The 23,257-nt window shown below is 46.3% G+C and overlaps 2 protein-coding genes across 2 annotated transcripts in view; both read right to left on the reverse strand.

Moving 5' to 3' along the window:
- Positions 1–5,469, reverse strand: part of CD101 (CD101 molecule) — a 44,126-nt gene extending 38,657 nt beyond the window's left edge. The window contains exon 1 of the mRNA XM_077119768.1: positions 4,513–5,469. Coding sequence (XP_076975883.1) covers positions 4,513–4,555 — 43 coding nt within the window. The 5' untranslated portion in view covers positions 4,556–5,469. The remainder of the gene's footprint in view (positions 1–4,512) is intronic.
- A 7,582-nt stretch (positions 5,470–13,051) lies between these two features.
- Positions 13,052–23,257, reverse strand: part of PTGFRN (prostaglandin F2 receptor inhibitor) — an 86,387-nt gene continuing 76,181 nt past the window's right edge. Inside the window, exons 8-9 of the mRNA XM_077119769.1 lie at positions 18,064–18,369; positions 13,052–16,633 (exon numbers count right to left, since the gene is read on the reverse strand). Of these exons, the coding sequence (XP_076975884.1) occupies positions 16,467–16,633; positions 18,064–18,369 (473 nt within the window). The 3' untranslated portion in view covers positions 13,052–16,466. The remainder of the gene's footprint in view (positions 16,634–18,063; positions 18,370–23,257) is intronic.

Below are 23,257 nucleotides of genomic sequence, written 5' to 3' on the forward strand. Positions count from 1 at the left end.
GAGACATCCTAGCTCCAAACTGCAAACCAGCTTCCAGCCCTAAAGCTGTGAGAAATATCTTGAGAACACGCATGTCAATTGGCTGTATCTGCTTAGCAACACAAAAGGGGGAACTTTCTGTTTCCGCCTTCTCTTTAGCAGATTGCCTGCGATGCATCACATTCTGGTTTAATGCTTAGTCAATAATAAGATGCGGTTTTCTGTCTGTTCTACCTTTTTTGGAGAGATGTTCTGGGTTGTGGGAAGATTTGGGGATTTTCTTTTGTTTTGTTTTTTTTTTTTACATGGGCAGGCACTGGGAATCGAACCCAGGACTCCAGCATGGCAGGTGAGAATTCTGCCTGCTGAGCCACCGTGGCCCGCCCAAGATTTTTTGTTTTAAATACCAAAAAACACCAAACAAGCACAAACATTCTTAACTTTTGATCATTCTGTTCTACATATATAATCAGTAATTCACAGTATCATCACATAGTTGCATATTCATCATCATGATCATTTCTTGGAACATTTGCATCTACTCAGAAAAAGAAATAAAAAGGAAACAGAAAAAATTCATACATACCATACCCCCCACCCCTCCCCCTCACCGATCACCAGCATTTCAATCTGAATTTATTTTAACATTTGTTCCCCCTATTATTCACCAAGATTTTGTTCTTGATTGTATTTCCTCAGTAGTACTTAAACATCTACTCAACTCTGAAAACATTTGTGACCTGACCCTCTCAAGAACTCTGTGATGTTCCCATCTTTAGCAATGTCAAAACTCCTAAGTGGCTGACCCAGACTTGAACCCAGATCTGAAACTGTCAAGTACACGGTCGTCCTCCTTGTTTCTCATCGCCTCCTGTAAACGCCTGTTTGCAGGGGGAGCTCTGCACGCTAGAGGTAGATCGGGTCAGTTATATGTAACTGTTGGGAAGTGTCAGGACCTAAGGAAGAGGGCTAGGAAGGGATTACTAGAGAATCTCTGTATCTAAGGGACAGCTCGAGGAAGAAAACCCAGGAAAGGAAGAGGAAGGAAAGTGGGAGGGCAGCCAGAACAGCGGCTTAAAAACCAAGGGAAGCAAACGTTCCAAGAAGAAAGGGCTTGTCACAGCACTGCCAGATGCGGCTAAGGGGTTAAGAGGTCAAGGACCCCAATGGCAGAGGAGAACCCATTTAGTTTGATGACGGAGATGTTTGTAAAAGAGATTTCAATAGAAGAGAAGCGGGAAGTTTCGGGGGTAAGAAGCAGCGGCAGGAAGTGTCAACTACATTGAGAAGTTTCAGGGAGAAAGGAAAAAGAAGAATGAGATGGAAGCAGGAGAGACTAGCTGGATGGAGAGAAGCAGCAGAGGCCGAGGATAGGGCACTGCGGCGTGTTTATAGGTGGAATGAAGGCAGAGGTAGAGGAGTAGACGTGGCTGAAGCCAGAGAGGGGATGATTACTGGAGTCAGGTCTCAGTAGAGGCATAGGGTCAAAAACATGGTGGGGAGAGCAGTGCTTTCTCAGAATAGTGAAAGAAATGTTCACTAGCCTTTCCATAGGTGGAAAGGATTTTTTTTTTTTTTTTTTTTTTTTTTTTGAGGTGGAAAGGAATAATGACAGACAGAGGTTGATTCAAATGGCCATACACTGGGATCCCACAATGAAGCATTCTACTATAAATCTATTCTACCAATTGTTTCAAGTACATATCTCTCCAATTCCTAAAGAGTAAAACACCTCGGAGGGCAGTCCCACTGCTTTTTCTCTGAAGGACATAGGGTTAATTACCTTTCTTTGCACAACAGCTCAAATTTTCGTTGACTGGCATACAGCTCAGCACTCGCATACTAGCATTGCGGTCATGCTTTTGAAACACTAAAAATTCCTTGATGGTTCGGGCTTTCTTAAAAATATATCATTGGAATTGTCAAATTTACCATTTCAGTGTTATTTGAATGGAAGCTATTACGTTGAATCATACAAAAGGGCCAATATCTGACCATTCTTCATACACAAAAGCAGCAATTTCAAAACCTACCTGGCAGACAGCAAGCATAGTAAGCAACTTCTCTTCCTTTACACATTCAAAAACCCTAGATACGGCCACAGTGGCTCAGCAGGCAGAGTTCTCACCTGCCATGCCAGAGACCCAGGTTTGATTCCCATGTGCCTGCCCATGTAAAAAATAAAAATAAAAAAATCCTGGATAGTTGGAGGATAAGCCAAGCTTCCATTCACAATTAAATGGAATCTTTTTATTTTTTTCCGAGAATTTTTTTCCCCTCCCATGTTAACAGCCTTTATTCGTAAGGCAGCTGGTCAGGCTGTGGGGTGACTGATCAAGCAGGCAAAGCTGAACCCCAAAGCTGATTTACCTTTGGCCTTGACCTCATCAGCCTCATATCCTCATCAGCATCAGCTTCTTATAGGATTAATCAGTCTTTATATATATATATTTTTAATGAGACTAGGACAAAGAATGCATCTGCTAAACAGTGTAATTTATCAGTTGGGCATCATTTAATTAATTTCCTTCATTTCCCCTCTGTATTTGTCATGCCAAATAGCAGGCTTCCAAAGCTTTCCTAGATTACTTCCTGATTTATGTAACCGCCACATTAAAAACTGTGGTTCTATACAAGATTAGCGCTCAGAATAAGTCAGAATTTGGAAGAAATAAATAAACAGTTACCAGTTTAGGTAACTGTTCAAATGGGTTAAGGAAAAGCTTCCAACTTCCTCTTTTGGCACCTTAGTGGCTAAGGTTCCTTCCCCTTAGGCCTTCCAGCCTGCTCGCCAAAAAAAAAAAATGGAGAGAGAGAGAATTTTTAATTCTCTTATTGCATAATTTTAAGTCCACAGGCAAATACAGAGTCTGAAAGCAAGAAGCACAAACCCTTTAGAATCACACTCAGACCGCAGGACAAACAGAAACATGCCAGCCGCCCCGGATACCCCACCAGTCCACCCATCTGTCAGAACCTGCCAAACCTGTCCGGTGGCACCGGTCTGCCAGCCGCAGGCCGAGGAACTTCCTCTGCAGGGAGCTCTCCCCACCCAAGGCCCTTTCAGAATCTGATCCTTACTTCCAACTATCCGAAGTCCCTTGAGACCTGAACCCAGTTTAACTCAACCAGTGTTTACTAAGCAACCCCTTCGTGTCAAGTGCTGTACTGCTTACTTTTGCTTCTTTAGCTACAGCCCTGGTCAATGCTGATTACAGTTTATTTACTTCCTTTATTGTCCCAGCTATTCAAGTCTCTGCACAGACTCAACCCCGTCTCTGCAAAGCGGGGGTTCAGAATCTGGGGTCCGCACATAAGATCAAAGTGTACATGAACGCGAACGAAAAAAATCACGCTTATTTTCACTAACCTCTAACGAAAATTTCCTTCAGTATGAATGCAGACAACAAACCCAAGTATTAGGAGCAATGCCTGTGTCTTTGCCACCAATAGCAATCACAGATGTTTTCACATCCCATTACAGCAGTTGCAGATATCTTGAAATGCTGTTCCTATGCATCATTACTTTGAAATTTGTTAATGAAGAGACCCACCTTTAGAGCTTTTCTAATGCACAGAGAAACCCACACATTTATAAAATATTTATTTTAAAGTATTTTGTTAACTGCAGTTCAATCATTTATTTCCTCTGTAGTCTTACATATTCTGTGCATTTAAGAAATTATTCTGGGGTGGTGCACAGTGGCTCAGTGGCAGAATTCTCACCTGCTATGCTGGAGACCCAGGTTCATTTCCCGGCACCTGCCCATGCCCCCCACCCCCCCAAAAAATTATTCTGAAATATTATCCATAACCGTCATCGGATGCCAAAGGAATCTATAGCACACACAAAAAAGCTCCTACTACTTGCTCTGGAACTATTTCATTCCCTGAACAGTTCATCTGATTCTCCAGTCCACCTCCAAAACTTCCTCCACCCTATTCTAAAACGTGTAAATGCCTCCACTTAAACGCTGTGTCATGTGCCCCTCAGCACAGCCAAATGGATCTTCCTGCCAGCTTATGAATCCTCGAGTAGTCAATTCCCACGTCAGCCAACAGGGGAAGTCCAGACCTTTTAGCTTAGCCTAAAACCAATTAAGTCCTCTTGTAACCTTTCCTTATACTCAGCCACATCCCCAGAGAACACCCTAACATCAAGCAAACCTTAAAATCTTCTCTCAGTCTGGGAAGCAAAGCCTCTCACTCTCTCTTAGGATGGGTTATCCAAGGAAGATGGGGTCAAAGGAGGGTAAGACAAAAATTGGTGAATATTCATAACTACATGTTCAAAAAACAAACAGTGGATCAGGTGCCTGGAACCTCTATAAAGCAATTTTGCCTCCCTGGAACTCAAGGACATCTAGGCAAGCCAAGAACCATGATCATTAAAAGTAAACAATTATTACCAACAGCAGAAATGTGTTGGTATAGTTTCTCCTATAGAGACCAAATTGTCTTGCTCCATCACCCAACCACCTCTAGGGAACTAGCTCCAGTGATAATTGAAACATGCAGAATTATGAAACTTACTCAGAAAGAGAATGAAAGGTGCCACACATCGGATGCAGGCCATTTGGACCAGTACAGACTTTCCTGGCAGCGCCACTGAAGTTGCCTAGAAGCTCATGACAAATGCTATGTTCTTGCTACAAAGTCAAAGAGGAAGCAGCGGTGTGGTTTTCAGCCCATTGAGAAAGAGAAATGGCTGCCAAAAGCAAAACTATTTGCTTTATATGGCTCTTTGCTAATCATTCAAGTTGGGTAGGAAAAAATTATCTTTGTGGTCAGGTAGGCATATAATAGACACAAAAGAAAAGACGAGCCTCATCCTGGCTAAATATGTATCGTTAGGCAATCATGGGGGAATTAAACTGAATAAATAAAAAAGTGAACAGAAATGTTCTCTTCTTGGCCCTTACCTCTCCTTCTGTCTTAGGATGGAAATGAGAGAAGGGAATCTGGAAAACAGGAACATGGGATGACACAAGGGAAGTGGTTAAGACAACAGGTCCCATAGTCAGATTTCCTGGGTTTGCACACAGACTCTACTTTCAGTCTCTGTGTGACCCTAGAAGTTAATGAACCTTTCCTAACCCTCAGCTGTAAGTGGGGATACTAATAGGATGTATCCAGAAGACTGCTGGTGTGCGGAAGAGAGAGTTCATTTAAAGCACTGAGAACAATATATGAGCACTGAGAAGTGCTCGGTGAGTACCAGCTACCATCATCCCCATCACGGGACATTTAGGTAACTCTTCATCTGCAAAGAATGGGTCTGTGACATCAAGGATGGAGAGGGGATGGCACCTAAATGCAGCAGTTGGTCCTGAACACATGCCAACCTAAACCTATTCTATTCCTAGGAGACAAGACCATGCAGGGGATGAGCTCACTGAGGACAACAGCTCTCTAGGTCAAGTCTGGATCTAGATAGGTCAGTAACAAACTGGTCTGTTTTAGGCCGATTACGGGCAGATCCTGCTTCACCCATCCATCCATCCATCCATCCATCCACCCATCCATCCATCCATCCATCCATCCATCTATGTGCTGGGTGTTGTGGCAGTTATTGCACATAGAGACACGTCTACAACCTGGTCCTTCTTCTCAGGAAGCTTCTGCTTAATCAGATAATCACAGTCATACAGTGTGGCAAGTCCAGCAATCAGTGTGGCATCTAAAAGGGTTGGGGGACGTTGGTAGCTAAGGAGGGAAGATTAGGATGGATTAGACTGGGCCAAATGAGACAATAAAGGAGGAAGGTGGCTGTTCTAGTGTGCTAGCTGCTAGAATGCAACACACCAGAGACAGATTGGCTTTTAATAAAAGGGGATTTATTTCCTTAGTTCTTCAGAGGAAAGGCAGCTAACTTTCCACTGAGGTTCTTTCTTACGTGGGAAGGCAGAGGATGGTCTCTGCTGGCCTTCTCTCCAGGCCCCTGGGTTCCAACAACTTTCCCCGGGGTGATTCCTTTCTGCATCTCCAAAGGCCTGGGCTGAGCTGCGAGTGCTGGGATGAGGTATGCTGAGCTGCTTGGGCTGTGCTACGTTGGGCTCTCTCATTTAAGCACCAGCCAATTAAGTCAAACTTCATTCATTGCAGCAGACACGCCTCCTAGCCAACTGCAGATGTAAATCAGCAACAGATGAGGTTCACGGTACTGTTGGCTCATGTCCACAGCAACAGAACTAGGTGCCTTCACCTGGCCAAGTTGACACCTGAATCTACCACAGTGGCCAAAGTTCAATCTAGCACAGAGAGTGACATAAGGCAGTTCCCTCCCATTGGAGCAGATAAAAATGTGCGGCTGGAGTGAAGGGAGTAGGGTCTGTAGAGTAGCTTTGACTGTATCTTAGTGGACCTTGCATGCCAGGCCTAAAGTCTTGGCATCTATCCAATAAGAGCTAGTAACAAGACCACGGCCTGGCTAACAGGTGGTCATGAGAAACAGGGCTAGAACTGATAAGGCCAGTTACAATGTTTGCAGTTATCTGAGCAATGATGAGGTCCTGAATTTGGAGGGATAGGTGAAGAAATAATAAATTATTTACTAAACACCCCTTTATGAAAAATACCCTCCCGAGTACTAGAGATCTATACATAATTATGGTATCTGACCTTAAGGAACTTGCTTGTGATGATACGGCAGGGTAGAGATAAGCAGGAAACAAATAAGAACATGTGAGGGTGTCACACAAGGTGAAACAGGTGAGGTCCCCTGGGAGAAGTACAAGTACTGTCAAGGAGATGGATATTTGGAGGAGGGAGAGAGCTTGCCTTAATACAGGGGGAACAGGAAGTCAGAATCATCTTCAGGGGAAAGGTGGCATTTTAACATAGAACTTATTTTTGGGGTGGGAATGGGAGTGAAGTGGGGTTACATTGTACAAACTCAGGTCTGGAAGTCTCTAAGGTCTATCCTTTTAATTTTCCTTTCTTTTTCTATGGTTTTAGTCACTTGCAATTACACTTCATCTTGGGCTCCAAGGTCAGTCCACCTACAAATATTAATCCCTCTAGTGAAAGGCCCTGCATTTCCCTTTCCAAGGTACAATGCAAGATTTGAGGGATAACAGAAGTGTGAAAAGGGGCCCTCTGCTCCAGGAACTTGGAATCTACTTTAATAAACAACTGAACATAAGAAACAGCAGCCATGTAAGGCAGCAGGTATCAGGTATCCAATTCATTGGCTTAGGCAAGAAATATTCTAAGAATCGGTAGGCTGGAGAGACCAATGTGGGCAGGGACAGCTCTGCATCCGCTTCAGAAGAAGCTGGTTTTACATCCTTGGAGACCAGCTGTGACTCAAGCAGAGAGGAGAAGGACATCCGGAAAGGAGAAACTAAACGTACAAAGGCCCAGAGAAAAGGATGCGGGGGTTGCATTTAGGGAACAATAAAAGTGAAGCTTTATTTGAATGGGACCTTCAAACTACCTCTCCACGCTGTCAGCTCTAAAACCAGTGGGACCCGAGGTAAAGGAATGTGTTCACATTTCAGATGGAAAAGTTATGGCTCACTCCCCTACACCAACATTTTTGGCAAATGGACTGTATCAGTTAGTTATTGCTGTATAATAAACCACCACAAAACTTCAGTGGCTTGCAACAATAAACATTTATTTTTGTTCATGAGCCTGTAGGTCAGCTGGGCACTTCTGCTAATCTGGATGGGCTGGCTCATTTTACTGTGGTCAGCTCAGGCCAGCAGGATGGTCAAGGCTGTCTTTAGCTTGGACGACTTGGCTCTCTCCCTCATGTCCCCCACCTCTCTCTAGCAGGCTGGTGTGAGCACAATTTCATGGGGGTATCAGGGGTCCAAAAGAACTAGTGGAAACACAGCAGCACTTTATAAAGCTCCTACTTGAATCATGATTGCTAACATCCCACAGGCCAAAGCCAAGGCAAATCCAAGAGATGGGGAAATAGAACCCACCTCTTTCATGAGGGGAAACAGCTAAGTAAGAAGGCAACGGGAGAGGGAAAGAGCGGGGCCATCAATACAATCAATCTACCAGAGGCACTGAAAAGAGAATTATTTTAGAAAAAATGCTGGCTATCATTGCCAGTAATGCAGAGAGTCCTGCATGCGTGGAATGCTGTGCAACCTCTCATTCCTGCCTGTTGTCAAAATATATATATTCTTTCTTTCCATTTTAGCGGCTCCATTTCTGCCAGAATTCAACATTGATGGGGTGATGCTGCTTCTTTTCTGGAGAATGAAAAAAAGAAGCTTTCTGTTTTCAAGGAAAAAAAAAAGAAAGAAAAAACAGAGCCAGCAAAAGAGACAGTTATTCAATTACCTTGGGAATTGCAATTGTACCTGTTGAAAGGAATGTAAAAATGTATTTCCTGGTTCAGTTGGAAGTAGAGTGCCAGTACTGGACAAAGCAACAAAAGAAATGTACTAAAGGAAAAATTTTGTTCCAGCTCCTGAAAGAGTAATGAAAAGAGATGTATTTTTTCTAGGTTTGACATACTTGAATATTAGTTCCACAGAATCATAGGAATTGCTGGTTTTGTGGACATCTATATAAGCATTCACGCCCCCAAAATATTTAACTGGGATCTTTACCAATCATGATCTGTGTAAGACATCTCCAACATACAATTTAATCAAATAAGTCACATTCCTGTGTGGTAGTTATTACTAATTCCATTTTACAGATGAGAAAACTGAGGCTCAGAGTTATCAACTAACTTATTCATATGGCTAGAAAAGCGGCTGGATTCTAAGCCAGCCTTCTTATTTTTGATTCAGTGTTTTATTACACCTTCTAGATTGTCACTCATAATTTCCAGAAGGCACTGTGTAGTTGGGGAAAGGGTTAAAAAAAAAAAAAAATCCCAAGGGGTTAACAGGAAGCAAATCATTATTTTGTCCTTTCTCCACTTGGGTCTTACAATTCAGGTCAAACTGAGGCCCTGAGACTCATATCTGTATGTAAAGAACACCAAGGAGTCATAGCGGAAGAGGCGAACAGTATCTCAGTCAGCTCCTTTATCTAAGAGAGGAGGGAACTGAGGTCTCCCACAGGGAAGCAAACTGGCCTGGGGACAGAGAGTGACACCCAGGTCTCAACTCACAGCCCCCACACTCTTCCTTCCCACTGGCCGGCTTCACCAGGTGACAATCCCCAGGAACTGACAGCAAACCAAGGCTACAGAGGTTTAAGCATGACCTCCGTTTCTAAGGACAGAGGCCAAGGCCAAGGCACGGGGCACTGGGGAGGATGGGATTAGGGAGCAGGGAACAGGAGATGTGTTTCCTGGTAACAGAAAAGAAAAAGCAACAGACAAGATTCCTAGGTTTATAAAGGAATACTCCCGGGGGAGGTCTATTTATTAAATTTCCTACCAGGGATTAGCTGACAACCATCAACGATTGATTGATGATGATGATGATGATGATGATGATGATGATGATGATGATGATGATGATGATGATGATGATGATGATGATGATGATGATGATGATGATGATTGATGATGATGATGATGATGATGATGATGATGATGATGATGATGATGATGATAACAACAATAAAGGTACAGAGTCGGCCCCGAGGAGAGAGAGAGAAAGAAGGTATGGGAACAGAGCCCTTTTCCTGGCCTCTGAGTCCCTACTACCCCTCTTAGAGAAAGACACCCATTCACTGCTCAACTGACCTGTAAAGAGACCCAAGTGTCTCCTATGCTCCTGAATAGTCTTCTATATACCATAGCTCCAAACCACCACGCCTTCCCTCTGCTCTGCAAACTCTTGTCTGCGTCACCTAGTGTTCTGCATTCTTTGGTTGAAAGCTACTCATAGGCACACGGGTTCTCCCAAATCTGGGTTTGGCTCCACTCAAACTTCCAGGGTCACGACAGCGGCCACCACCTGGTCCTCAACGGACCCAGCTTTGCTGCGGCATCAGGTATGGCTGGCCACTGGGACACCTGCTGGAATTCTTTCTACTTCCTGATACCACCCAGCATTTTCCCCTCACCCCTTTGGAAGTTTCTTCCCAATCTCCTTACCGGAGCGTCTCCTCGAGGCTGTCCCTTAAGTTAAGGGCTTTTCCAGGGCTCTGTCTTTGGCCCTTCTCGCCTCAAAGTCCTGCCTCTCAAACCCCACCTCACAGATATACCTCCAACCCCAATCACCCTTAAATCCTGGCTCCAGACCAGTGATCTAGCCGGCATGGAACACCTCCTCTTGATTGTCTCCAGGACTCTCAAACTCAAGTCTAAAACTGAAACCACTGTATTTTCTGTCACTGGCATTGTCCTTCATAGTTGAATGTGCCAATATCCACCACAGTTCCACAGCTGACCTCCAAGCTGACTTCTAAAGTCCCATCAGTTCTTCCTAAAGTCTTTGGTGAATTCGTTCTATCTGTTGCTGTTACAACTGAGAGCCTCAATTTTTCACCTGGACTAACACAGTCCAATCAATCCTCCAGCCTTGTCATGCCTCACCTCCAGAGTAACCTAAAACTCAAATACATCCATGCGCTTCTTGATTAAATTCTTAAATGCCTTCCCCTAACTATTTCTAGAGGATCAAGTCCAAACTCCCTGCCACGACCTTGATGAGCTGATCCTCGTGAACTCTCCCATGACCCCTGTCCTTTGACTTCTAACCTTCAGAACCGCTTGTATTTCTCTGAATGTGTCTTACTGAAGTCTCCTTTTTTAATTTTGCAAATGCTGTCCCCTCTACTTAGAATCTCGCTCCATCTCCACCTGGTAAATGCCTATACACCTTAAAGTTCTAAACTCCAGGTTTGCATTTCCTATCTGACACCTTGAAGGCGCTTGTTTAATTTTACTTATTATATGGCAATAACATGAATTCTTTAAATCCCTACCTCTCCTACAGAACCATGAATTTCATAAGGGAAGGGTCCAGTTCTTACTCAGCTTTCTATCTATTCAATAAATACTGAATGAATGCCCAAACTGTCCAGGTACCAGGGCCGGTGTAGTGATTTAGAATATGCATAGGCTTTCAGAAAGATCTGGGTTCAAATCTTGAGCAAATCATTTAATTTATTTAAGTCTCAGTTTCCCCATCTGTTAAGAATGGAGACAGTAACAGGAGAGACCCTCTTATTGGACATTTAGGGCTGTTAGTGTATCAAACAGAAAATGTCAGGTAAAGTAGGGAATCATATATACACATACGGATATTCTTCCCCCATCCTGCCCCGCATGGGCAGGCATTGGCAACCGAACCCGGGTCTCCGGCATGGCAGGCGAGAACTCTACCTGCTGAGCCACTGGGGCCCACCCTACATACAGATCTTAAACTCTTTATTTTCACTTACACCACGTCCATTGAGTCACCCATCTCTTGACACAGGCCCACGTCTTTCCTCAGAGAATGGGTCCTGGAGTCCTCTAACGCTTCTCTTGCATAAACCAAACTTACAATGTCTTCTCTACATCTTCCAGGTTTGCCATCTTTCAAATGGAGTAAGAACTTACAAAATATCTGTGAGACCAACTGAGTGCAGAATCCGTCCATGTTTTTGTGATTCTTTTCCCCTTCAGTCTTTCACAGTTGTCTTGCCTGTACCTAAATTAATAGCATTTTTTTAAAAGCAATTTGCCTCTATTGAGTCTTTCCAGAGAATTTGCCTTAGTTTTTATTGACACGTCTTTTTTTGGCACACACATCTCACTGTTTTGAGCACGATTCAATTAACTTATGGCCTCACAGTAACAACTACTGCAGCATAAATAAGCTGCAGAATAAACGGAACGGGAGGGCTCACCTCCCTGCGGAAAGGGACGGGCAAAGGAGCAGAGCGACCCAGGTATGTCAGGGCCACCTGCAAGCCCAAGGTGGTGACTTTGGTCTTTGGATTAGAAGAAATGGAACGACTGTTATTTGGCAGGGCCAGGTCCACGGTGAATGGTAACAGTCTTTGCAGAGCCACCTCGGGGTGACCTGAGGATTGTGGTAACATCTATAAGGCAGTCCCAGTGAATGCAATGCTGGCTGTCACCCCGGTCAGGCACTGGGGCCACAGGTGGCGAACAGACCCTCCCTGCACAGCACGCTCAGACCATCAGAGCATCTCTTGGCGGGGAGCTTTGCCTAGGCCTAGCCTAGAACAACCTAAACGGTAAGCAGGAGTTAGATAAGTGGAAAGAAGTTTCTAGCCAAGCCAACAGCATGTGCTGAGGTCTACGGTCAAGTAAGAGGCACGTTTATGTGTGCTGAGCACGAGGCCTGGCGTGCCCAGTAGGCATGCAAGGTGTGTAAATTTGTCTTGTTTGAAATTTACATTGAGGCAGGCAAGCGGTCAGGAATAAGTAGAGACGCGCTAAAGACCACCTCTGACTATGCCAGCGTGCGGACGTGAGCAGAACCCTCCTGCCAAGCTGAGGACCACGCAGAGGTAGGTCAATCCCACCACTCGTCAACCCCAGGACTTCCTCCAGGCCGGGTACAGAGCCAATCACTGGGCAGTGTAGTGACCGGGACACAGACCCAGCCCTCGAAGAGGTCACAACGTGGGGAGGTCCCTGCTCAGGACGCAGAAGGCACAAGAGCCTGGACGAGGCGAACGGGAGGGGCCCGCAGAGGCTCTGCGACGGCTCCAGCCAGCCCGCCTGGTCAGGGCGGGGGGACCTGATCGGGGTGGGGGGACTTGTAATAGCACAGGGGCTGGTCCCCCTGGACTGTAATGGACAGGGTCATGAGTCAGCAAAGCCGCTCTGTTCCATCACTATCTGGCCACAGAACTTCCATGTGTGTTTCTCCTTCCGCAGAGAGGAACGACATCTAACTTCTCTTTCCTGGCAGGACACCTGTAAGGTCACGAGAATTCACTGAAAGCCCGAGAGAACTTCCATACACAATAAGATTGCAGACCTCACCTTTCCACTTGGTGGAAACGTCAACGGACATCCATCCCCAAGAAATCTACCTGTTCTTTTATCTGTAGTGAAAACCTGCAATGCATTTATAGGGCTCAAAGAGAGCTAAAGGTGCAGGTGAACGCTCACAGACCTTCATGGAGAACTGAAAGAGCGATAACAGAAGCCGATACCAAGTTCCTCACACAACTTCCATTTAAATTAAACTTCCTTTAATGAAACAAAAAAAACAAAAACAAAAACAAATGGTGCATTGCATAATATTGGTGGTCACAGTATAAAACAATACAATTAGTTCATATAACATTGGATATGGACAAAAATACACAAGACCCTTTCTCTGTCTACGTAAAATTCTCCAGATTCACATGTGCCACGCTGTAAAAGGAAAGAAGTCAACTTTTTTCTCCTAGCGACCTGCACGCGATTATTTATCACTGAGAATTCGGTCAAACAGCAGAGAACTTACCCAAATCCCAGTTCCCCTCTTCCTCTGCTGTCACTGGCGAAGCTAAAAAAAAAAATTTTCTGAAAGTAGCAAGTCGTGTAGTATTGCTTTTTATTCTTGCCTAAAAGGCTCAGTCTTTGGCTCACAGATGTCAGTGGCAGAAATCATGGCTGCAGGCAGTCTGCAAAGCAAGAAGCAAGAGCCACCAGGGAAAACAGACACGGGACTGGGCAGGAGGGGCCTCCTTACCAGGATGGCAGAGGAGGGAGAAAAACACGTGAATAAATACACCCCTAAATTAAGATTTAATTCCAAGTCGGTGAGTCCGAGTTCCACTGTCCCGTGCAAAATCTGAAAAGGTGTTAAAAACAGAGTTCGCCTTTCTTCTTCTTTTTTTAAAAAAGGGAAAAGTTCATGTAAACATTACAAAGTAAACAAGTGAAAGCAATTTCGAGGCTTCTATGTCAACACAGGTTAGGCTCCTGCTGGGGGATATTTTTATGAGTAGGAAAAAAAGCCAAACGTTTATCAAGTTTCCTTTTGCTAAGAAGTGCGATTCCACCCGTGTGAACGGGGCCACCATTCACACCAGCGCCTCTGGCAAGGAACATCTTCCAGGAGAGCACTTTGTGGGGAGCCCCATTTGGTACAACCAGATAGTGTATCTTACACTTTAAAAAGACACAAACTCCAGGCAAGTTCATTTTCCTGGAAGAACCAGATCATCGGTGAAACGCCCTGGACCCTCTACTCTAACTCCCTCTTCCTCCCAGCTCCCAGGTGACTTGCAGTTTTGACCAGGCCAGTGGACTTAGAATGGGGTTGCGGGGAAGATGACCTAACAATTCCAGCCACGGGCAGCAGGGATCAGCTTGAAGGAATAAGGTGCTGACAGGGTGCTGAGCACGTGAGCTCGTCAACTCTACCACCATCAAATGCTCAGCGTGCCCCAGTTCATGGCTTTACATCCAGCTGGGGCCAACCTGATCACACCCAAAGCTAAGTACCTTTTCTCCTCCTGGGAAGGGACTGTGCCACAACCATCCAGAATCTTCTTTTAATAAAATGCGGTAACTGCGAGAGTTCAAAGGGCACTGGCTGTCGTTAACACAGCACCTGTTTATATGCGTTCTCTTCAATTCCCATTTGTACCATGACCTCTGACCCGCCTCCTCTGAAATAGTGCACGCGGGAAATGACACGGGGAAAATACCAAAACCTAATGCTGTCAGGATGCCCTCCTCTTCCCTTAGCCGTCCACTGTCCGGTGGGCATTCCTGCTGCCAGTCTCCTGGTCACAGACCGGACCTGGAATTCTTCTGTGCCGTAGTTGGCACAGAATCTGGAGCTTGTGTCACATGAGCAGTCCCCGTCGGTGGACCAAATGAAAGGGGGGGACTCCGCGCCAATCTGCCTCCTGGGAGCAACTTGGTGAAATGCACAGAACTAGTGGCAGGCAGCAGAGGGAGGAAAACGAGCGGGGAGCAAGGGCTCATCCGGCCAGTCATGACAAAAAGCTGCACATGGATGGCCATCATTTTGTATGACTTTATTGCTCAAAACACAAGAATCCTTTTCCCCTTTGGAAGACAGAGCAGTATTAGATCCTTCAGAGCCAGGATAAAAGCACAGACGGCTGCAGTGGGGGGCGCTGAGTCACCAGCAAGCCTCAGGGAGCCCCTGGAGAATGCTCCCGGAAGGCTGGTGCTGTGCAGCGAGATTCAGGGGCAATTCGGGGAGCAGGAGGCTCCAAGGGGAGCAGCTGGCAAAGCAGAAGAAGCCAGGGACAGGGAAAGCTCTCCTTCTGCCCGCTGTCCTATTTCCCGATAGGAGCAGCCAGGTGAAACAGATTGTCCCCAAGTCTACTTCGTAGGCTGTTCACACGGCGACACATCGCTAGGTTTCATTCATGTTCCTAATAAGAAAGCAAACACACCACAAAACATACCCTTTCTCACTAACCCCCTGCAGGGAGTCTTTATAGGACCTGAAGGACTGAAAAGGTCATAGGAAATGTGTGGTTCTGCTACGCGATTTCTGATCCCCTGAAATTAAGTCAGTCTTGCAAGCGCCCAAGCAGCACATGAAGGAAGTGGGGTACCCGTGGGCCCTCCTGGAAGTCCCCTCGTGGCCAATGCCTTTGCCTTCCAGAAAGGACAGCAGAGGGGAATGGAGGTGTTTTCCTCGCCCACCAGTGCCCCAGACACCACTGATATATGCCTGCCATGACCTGCATAAATCCAACTTCCCAGAATCACTCTTCTGCCCTCCCTGGGGTTCCCTGAGGCACAGGAGCCTCGGAACCATCGGGGTGGACATCTGTCCCTCTCCTTGTCCTCAACCTCCTTTTCCTTCCAGACCTTCTCACTGCCCTGGACAGAGGCGGCTGTGTATTTTCTTTGTATTCATTCTTAAGGCTAAGGTGGCAAGATAAGGTGCTTGGTGGAGAGCCAACTTTCAGATTCCAGGGCCGCCATTTCAGCACTCTCACATAAAACAAAGAAGGAAGAAATGGAAAGGGGGCCCAAAAAGAAAAAGCATTTGGGCTCAATAAGAAGTTACACACTGCAAGTTTAGATTTCAAATGTAGTCTAAACCCCTGAAAATAGGGGTGGAGTAGGGTAATCAAAGCCACAAATGAGCCTTTGGCATAGGCCTATGTTGTGTCTGGGCTGGGTAGAGTCGCCCTCAGCAGCTTTCTTAACACGGTGGCCCCCTGCAACATCGAAGCCGGCTCTGGAGCAGGCAGTGACCTTCTCACCCGACACAAAAGAACTCCGAATGCCATCACCCCTTCCTCACCACAACCCCTTGAAACCAGAAGATATAAACACACAGAAATCAGAGGGTCTATAAACCAGTCGGAGGGAAAAAAAAAAAATTAGACCCAGGTTAACCATTAAGAAGCGGCAGTTGGGAAAACACACACTCGGTTGTTATCTAAGAAAGTGCCGTGGGAAGAAGAGCTGTGTGTGCTGGTAAACGCATCCGCCCTCAGTACGTGACATGCAGCAAAGGGAGAGCGCCAAGTCCCACCTGAGATTAGAGAGGACTGGGTTTAGTGTAACACACTTCGCTTTAGAAAAACCAATCACTGTCCTCTTCTCGCCCCCACTGCTCCTAGAACGTCCCCCTGCCGTGCCTGGCCCCCGGCCCTGGGCCTTAGTCCATCTCCATCGACATCAGCCGGCGGCGCTCACGCCTGGTCTCCTGCACTTCCTTCTTACAGCACCAGTGGGAGCTGCAGTATCCGATGAGGCAGGACAGGAGCCCAATGGCCGTGGACAGACCAACTCCGATCAGCAGCGGGTACTTGAAGGCATTCAGCACTGGGCGGGGGAAATCAGAGGGGAAGAGATGTTAGTGTGGCCGCGGGTGGCCTCAGGCTAAACCCCTGCCTCCTGGCCCCACTGGAGCGGGAACTCCCAAAGGATTGAGGCTCATCCGCCCTGCATTCAGGGTCTAGCCCAGCACTGCAGACAGGAGAAGTTCACCCGTATGTTGGGAAAAGGAGCAACTATCTCTCCTGCCAGTTCTGTGGGGATGGGGGAAAAAAACCCAAACAAACACAGAATAGATTTCATGTGATGCTTTCAAATGCCAACTTGCTTTTTGGGGTTTTTGGCAAGAGAATGATTTTTAAAAGTCAGTACAAGGGTGTGGCACATTCAGCTGCAGATGCATCCTTAAAAAAAAAAAATTGATTCTACGCATCCAACAACTGAAGTGTACTGGGGAGCTATTTTAAGGAACACTATAGTAAATTAGCAAGCAGAGTGAATAATCACCCGCTTACTTGTTTGGTAAATCTGGGTCTTCATAAGGAGTTACTTCAAGTGAGAAATTTCTAAGACATGCGTAAGTATCAGAAACCTACCCACACCATTTAGAGCTCACAACCCACAAATCCCATCTCCCATTCCCTCTAAACACTGACACTCCTGTGGCTGGAAGCCGGGCCCTGTGCTAGGTGTGGTTTAATTTGCACACCAGCCTCCCAAGAGATTATTATCCCTGCCTTACAAGAGAGGATCTAAGGCTCAGAAAAGCTAAGACATCTGTGGAAGAGCTGGGGTTCTAACTCGGGTCTCCTCTAAAACCTATTTATCATGAGCAAACCAAACTAAATATTCTACTAATCTTAGCTGGCATCATTGCAGAGGAGAGATGTTTCTTGTTAACCAAGGAACTACTGCCCCCCTCTGGGATGCTCAGGGAAAAGAGGGATGAAGATGACACTGGTGGTCAGAGTGGGCCAGTGAGGCAGGAAGTACACTCACCATCTCAGGGCTTTATGAAGTATCTACTCTATGCCAGTCACTAAAGGACAAGCCTCCCTCTTCCAAGCAGCAAAGCAACAGGCATATAAGAGTGACAAACACTCATTCTACAGCCTTGCCTGGAGGCCTGAACCCTTTCTCTCAACCTTCTCTCCGCCTCTGCCTGACAGAATCCATGCCAGCCTGAGCACACAGCAGAGTGGGTTTGCATAGAACTTACAGAAGAGGCAAGGCCTCAAAGAGTTTTCCAGTAAATCTTGAAAGATCATTTCCTGATGATGCCAACAGAACACAAAGCCAAAGCAAAGGATGCCTGCACTGTTTCTGGGACCAGGTCCAGGCCAGGTCTAGAGAGAAAGCAGGACACACTGTGGCAAAATTCCTCAAACTGCGGAAACCTGGATCCTATTAGCTGCGGCGAAAGGCAGAGAGAAAACGTTTTCCAAACAGCGAGGGAAACATTTGTGTGTCGCTCTTACCGTCCATCTTCACAGTTATAAAGACGGGCTTGGAGTGGATCTCTGCCTCCTCCTGCCAGGACCCGGTCGGCGCCTTCACCCACGGCGTCACGGCGCAGTGGTAATTGCCGAAGTCCTGGTCCTCGGCGCCATGCACGCGCAGCAGGAATTCCAGCACCCCCACGCGCTCCAGGCTGAGGTCGCTCCTCCTGTCCCTCTGGGCTGTGGTCACAATCCCCTTCCGATCCAGGCAGGACAGGAAGACGGGGGGTTTGTCCAAGCCAAAGGAGTGCACTGCAAACCAGGACACGTCGAAGCCCATGTTGTCTGCAAAAGACACGTAAACCCAAACCCTGAGATCAGCGCAACTTTGTGGGTGCCTGGTCCTCACTGCGGGCCAACGCGGCCCCCTAGGCCTTAGGTTTACATTCCATCCTCACAACAATCCCGTGGGGGTTGGGGAGGGACAATCAGAACTCCCGCTCTACGGCGAGATTAAATGTCTTGCTCAAGATCACGCAGCTGGGAAGTGGCCGAGTGAGGAGCTTACCCCAGGGAGGCCAACTGCAGTGTTTGCCCACCTAACCACTTGGTGGCTGCCACCCCGCCTAAGGAACCACAGAAGGAAGGAGCAGAGCCAAGCAGAGTCTCCTACAGGTAACACGGTACGTCAGGCGGGCCCGTGGCGGCATCGCCTGCCCTGCTTCTCAAAGAAAGCAGGGTCGTTTGACGTTTCAGGAAGAACCCAAGACTAGAAGGAGACAATCCTAAAGAACAAAATGTAAATAAAATGAATTGTACAGAATTTTAGGAATTATAAACAGTTTAGGTTTTATTGCTCACTGCGGTTTTTTTCTTCCCCCTGCAGAAGTGCTTAAGTTCGAAACAAGAGGAAAACAACATCAAGCTGAGAAAATTGAACACAGTTTAACAGTCCCGGAGAGCGACGCTGCTGAGTCGTAAAGTACTCTGCAAAATTAAGGTTCTAACAGTCTCAAATAAATATGGGCATGAGAGAAAGAAGGCTTTGGTGCAACTGGTAATTTCCACAGAAAATAAAAATACATCAGGAGCTTCTTGACCTCTTCTCTTTGCCGGCACCGACGGACAATAGTTGTGTCAGGCCTGAGATACAGCCAGCAGCCAAGGAAGGATTATGGGGTCCAAAACATTGTTTTATCTTAAATTCCCTTGCCGGAGCTTTTCATGTGAATGTTAAACTACACAATTCTTATTAAACAAACAAAAACAATTTATTCACTTAGTAAAAATACACTAATAACCTCAAAAAGCATATTGCAAGGCCAAAACATCATCTTCAGATGCTTAGTATTAAAAAAAGAATGTCCGTAAAAGTAACAGCAAGAATCTTGAGCTAAATCACCTAAATGATTCCTTTTTAGCTTACTCTAAAGACATGAAAGGCCACAGGCAAATTTCCACATCGCTGATGAGATGACTATTCTCTACTCTGATGCTCAAGACATCTTATTTTTCTCCCCATCAACCCGCAGCACGTAGCATTTGATTTGTACCACTGTGGCACCCGAGCATAAAATTTTATTGTCCCTAGTGTGTAAGTCCTCTCTCTCCAAGAAGACAAACTCCCAGGGGCAGAGGGTGCGCTGTAAAGGACTTTGTGTGCTCACGGTGCCAGGCCACCTGACCACTCTCATGTAACTCTGCAAAACCCCTAGATCGGTGCGGCTGTCACCTCCTTGTGCCTGGCACAAGGAGGAATGGAAGAAGTCACAACTGGGCTTCCTGTGACTTGTGCCCAGGCTCTAACCCCCTGATCCCCACTGGGCTGCAGAGTGTAACAGGGCCAGACTGCCTGGGCATTCCCGTGCTACCACTTACTGGCTGTGGGACCTGGGCGAGTCACACGAGTTCATGGGAATTTAGTTTCCTTACCTGTAAAATGGAAATAGCAACAGTATCCATGATTAAATTGACTCTATTCATAAAATGCTTAGAATGGCACCTGGAAAGCAGGACATGCTCAGGAAATGTTGGTTGCCACGGTTCACCTACCTTCCCTCTGCAAATAGATGCTGCTAGCAGGAAGGGAATCACCTCCTGCAGCAGACGCTCTTGGTGCCCGCCCAGACCAGCTGGGGTGCTGAGCCCCAGCACTGACAGGTGTAGTTGCTGTGTTCATTTGAAGCTGTTATGCACTCCAGAAAAGGTCATGCTCTTTTAATCCATTCCTGTGGGGGCAGACCTATTGTGGGTGGGACCTTCTGGGTAGGTTATTTGAACTGAGATGTGACCCATCCCATTCAAGGTAGTAGGTCTTAATCCTTTTACTGGAGTCCTTTATGAGAGGATAAAAGGCACACCAGAGGGCTCAGAGGAGCTCTACAAGAGCTAATAGGCAAGGTCACACCTGCAGAAACTTGAGTGAGGAAGCCAAAGCTGAAAGTCACAAAACCCAGTAAAGAAGGGCCAGCGGACACTGGCTGTGTGCCTTCCTAGTGACAGAGGCATCCCAGATGCCAGCAGCCTTTCTTCAGAGAGGGTATCATCCCTTTGATGCCATCATTTGGACATTTTCATGGTCTTAGAATTGTAACTTGCAAGCTAATAAATCCCCATTGTAAAAGTCAACCCATTTCTGGTATCTTTCATTTTGGCAACTTTAGCAAACCAAAGCCACTGCTAACACACCCACCCCCTGCACCCTACTCTAGAGGCTAGCCTTAGCTGACAAACCTGGAGGTTACAGAACTCCTGTGGCTAATGGCTGATAAATGTGGGGATATATAAGCCCAGCCCTCTTGCCTCAAGGTGAGTGTTGTACTTGGAAAGCTGCCAGAATACTACAAACCAGAAATAGAATGGCTTTTTAAAAAGGGGAATTTATTGCAAGTTTACAGGTCTAAGGCTGTGAAAATGTCCAAATTAAGGCACCAACAAGAGGTTACCTTCACTCAAGAAAGGCCAATGAAGTTTGGGGTTTCTCTCTCAACTGGAAGGGCACATGGCGACATCTGCTAGCTTTCTTTCTCTCCCAGCTTTTTGTTTCATGAAGCTACTCCGGGGGGCATTTTCTTTCTTCATCTCCAAAGGTCTCTGGCTGTGTGATCGCTAAAGCTTTTTCTAAAATGGTGCTCTCTTAAAGGACTCCAGTAAGCTACCCACCCTGAATGGGTGGAGACACATCTCCATGGAAACCATCTAATCAAAAGTTACCACCCACAACTGGGTGGGTCACATCTCCATGGGAGCAATCAAAAAGGTCCCACCCAGCAATACTGAACGGAGATTAAAGGACATGGCTTTCCTGGGGTCCACCACAGATTCAAACAGGCACAGTCGAACGTCCTCGGTGGTACAATTACCCTCCAACACTCCCCGTGGGAATGAGACTTGCTTTGAACTCCCACTTCTGTCTGACTTTCTGTTCCCTTGCCGTCCTCTGGTTCTCTCACCCCCTGGAGCACACACCCTCCATTAATCACAGGCCTGCCTGTCTCAGGCTGTGCTTCTAGAGAAGTCAGCCCGAGGCACCTCCTAAAAAGGGCTATGCCCCACCCCCACCCCTCCACACTCTGGCACAGAAGTGCCCTGGCACTCGGCCCTCTTATGCAATATGTCCCTTCAAAGGGAGAATTCCCTCACAGCCCCTAGGATGCGCGAGGAAAAACAAATTTACAATTTGTTTTTAATTATTCAGAACCTCCCACGCACACAGTCCAAGAGTGCAAAGTTCTGGAAAATTGTGACTCCCAAGATAAAAGCTACCTATAGCTTTTGCAATTCCACTGGAGGAAAAGACTTTTATATTAAGGCCAAATTGGTGACCCATTAATTTACTGAGAAAGAACTTTTAAAGGATTTATTTTGGTATATATCATAAAGGAGCTTTAAAGGTAAAAATGCTATTACACTATTCCAACTTTTTAAAGGAATGTCCCTCCCTATTCCCGGCAGCCTCCTCTCCTTTTACCTTCATTTTCACTTCTGAAACCGGCTCTGCGTCCTCATCCTTCACATGGCAGGCACAATGTCTGGGGTTCATTCAAGACCTGGGGCCCTCATTCCCTATGCTACCACCAGAGCTGAACAACCAAGTGTTTGGATGTCTTTCTTTCCCTTTTCTTACATCTTCCCAAAACCCTTCTCTGTTTTCCTACCTCTAAAACTCATCCATGTTCAGCTTCACCAAGAGAGCCAATTTTGAATCAATCAACTAGCCTGGCAGTTGGCAAACTAAGGTCTGCAGGCCAAACCCAACTCACTGCCCACTTCTGTAAATAAAGTTTTATTGGAAGACAGTCATGCCCACTTATTTTCATATCATCTGCAGCTGTTTTCACATTATACAACTGCAGAGTTTAGTTGCCACAGAGACTGTGTGGCCGGCAAAGCCAGAACTAATTTCCCACCTGGAAACATTTGCCATCCTCAAACCAGTCACCACCTGAACTGCTTCCCCTCACTTGTGACCTTCACTGAAGGTTCTGTGGGAACCAGGCTTTGGCGGCAGTCATTCTAGTCTCTGCTCCCAAGACAGCAGCTCTGTCCAGTCCCCTGCTCACAGGGCTCACCTGGGCTTCACTGCAGGACACCCCAACTTTGCTTTCTAACCATACAGACTGAAAGCCTGCTTCTAGTTGCTTCCCCAGAGCCATACTTCCAGCCCTCTGCCCGCAGAATTTTGTGAACTCTGCCAGATTTGGCCTTTTCAAGATATGAATCTGTGAGAAGCCACAGTTGTGCTTGTTATGGGGTGGGGCAGTGAGAAGAGAGTCCAGGATCAAAGCACACAGAGGAGAGACGGGTAGTCTCGAGAGAATGAGTTGGGGTCTTCACGGGGACTTGGGAAAAGGCAGAGATGGTGCAGTCCTGCTCAGCAACAGAGACACACTATTTTTGCTCCTGCATTTCCTTTACCCTTCTCTGATGACAATGACAGTCTCGTGAAAACACTAAGTGCATCAAATGGTCTTCAAGCCCTAAAAGTCGAAGGGCATAAGACTGATGACTCCACAACTGTCGGCATCCCACTGGCATGCTAACCTTTTATGCAAAGAAAAGATTTACTTACAAGAACTTTCTAAGAATTCTAATTACAACAGCACCCCCCGGTCACTTGCTACTCCTTTACTCTATTCTGCATTTCTTCAGAGCATTTATCACCATAAAACATATTTTATAGTGATTTATTTCTCTTCTGTCTTACTATATTGCAAGCTCCACATGGACAGAC

Source organism: Tamandua tetradactyla, chromosome 11 (genome assembly GCF_023851605.1).
Source record: "Tamandua tetradactyla isolate mTamTet1 chromosome 11, mTamTet1.pri, whole genome shotgun sequence".
Lineage (NCBI taxonomy): Eukaryota > Metazoa > Chordata > Mammalia > Pilosa > Myrmecophagidae > Tamandua > Tamandua tetradactyla.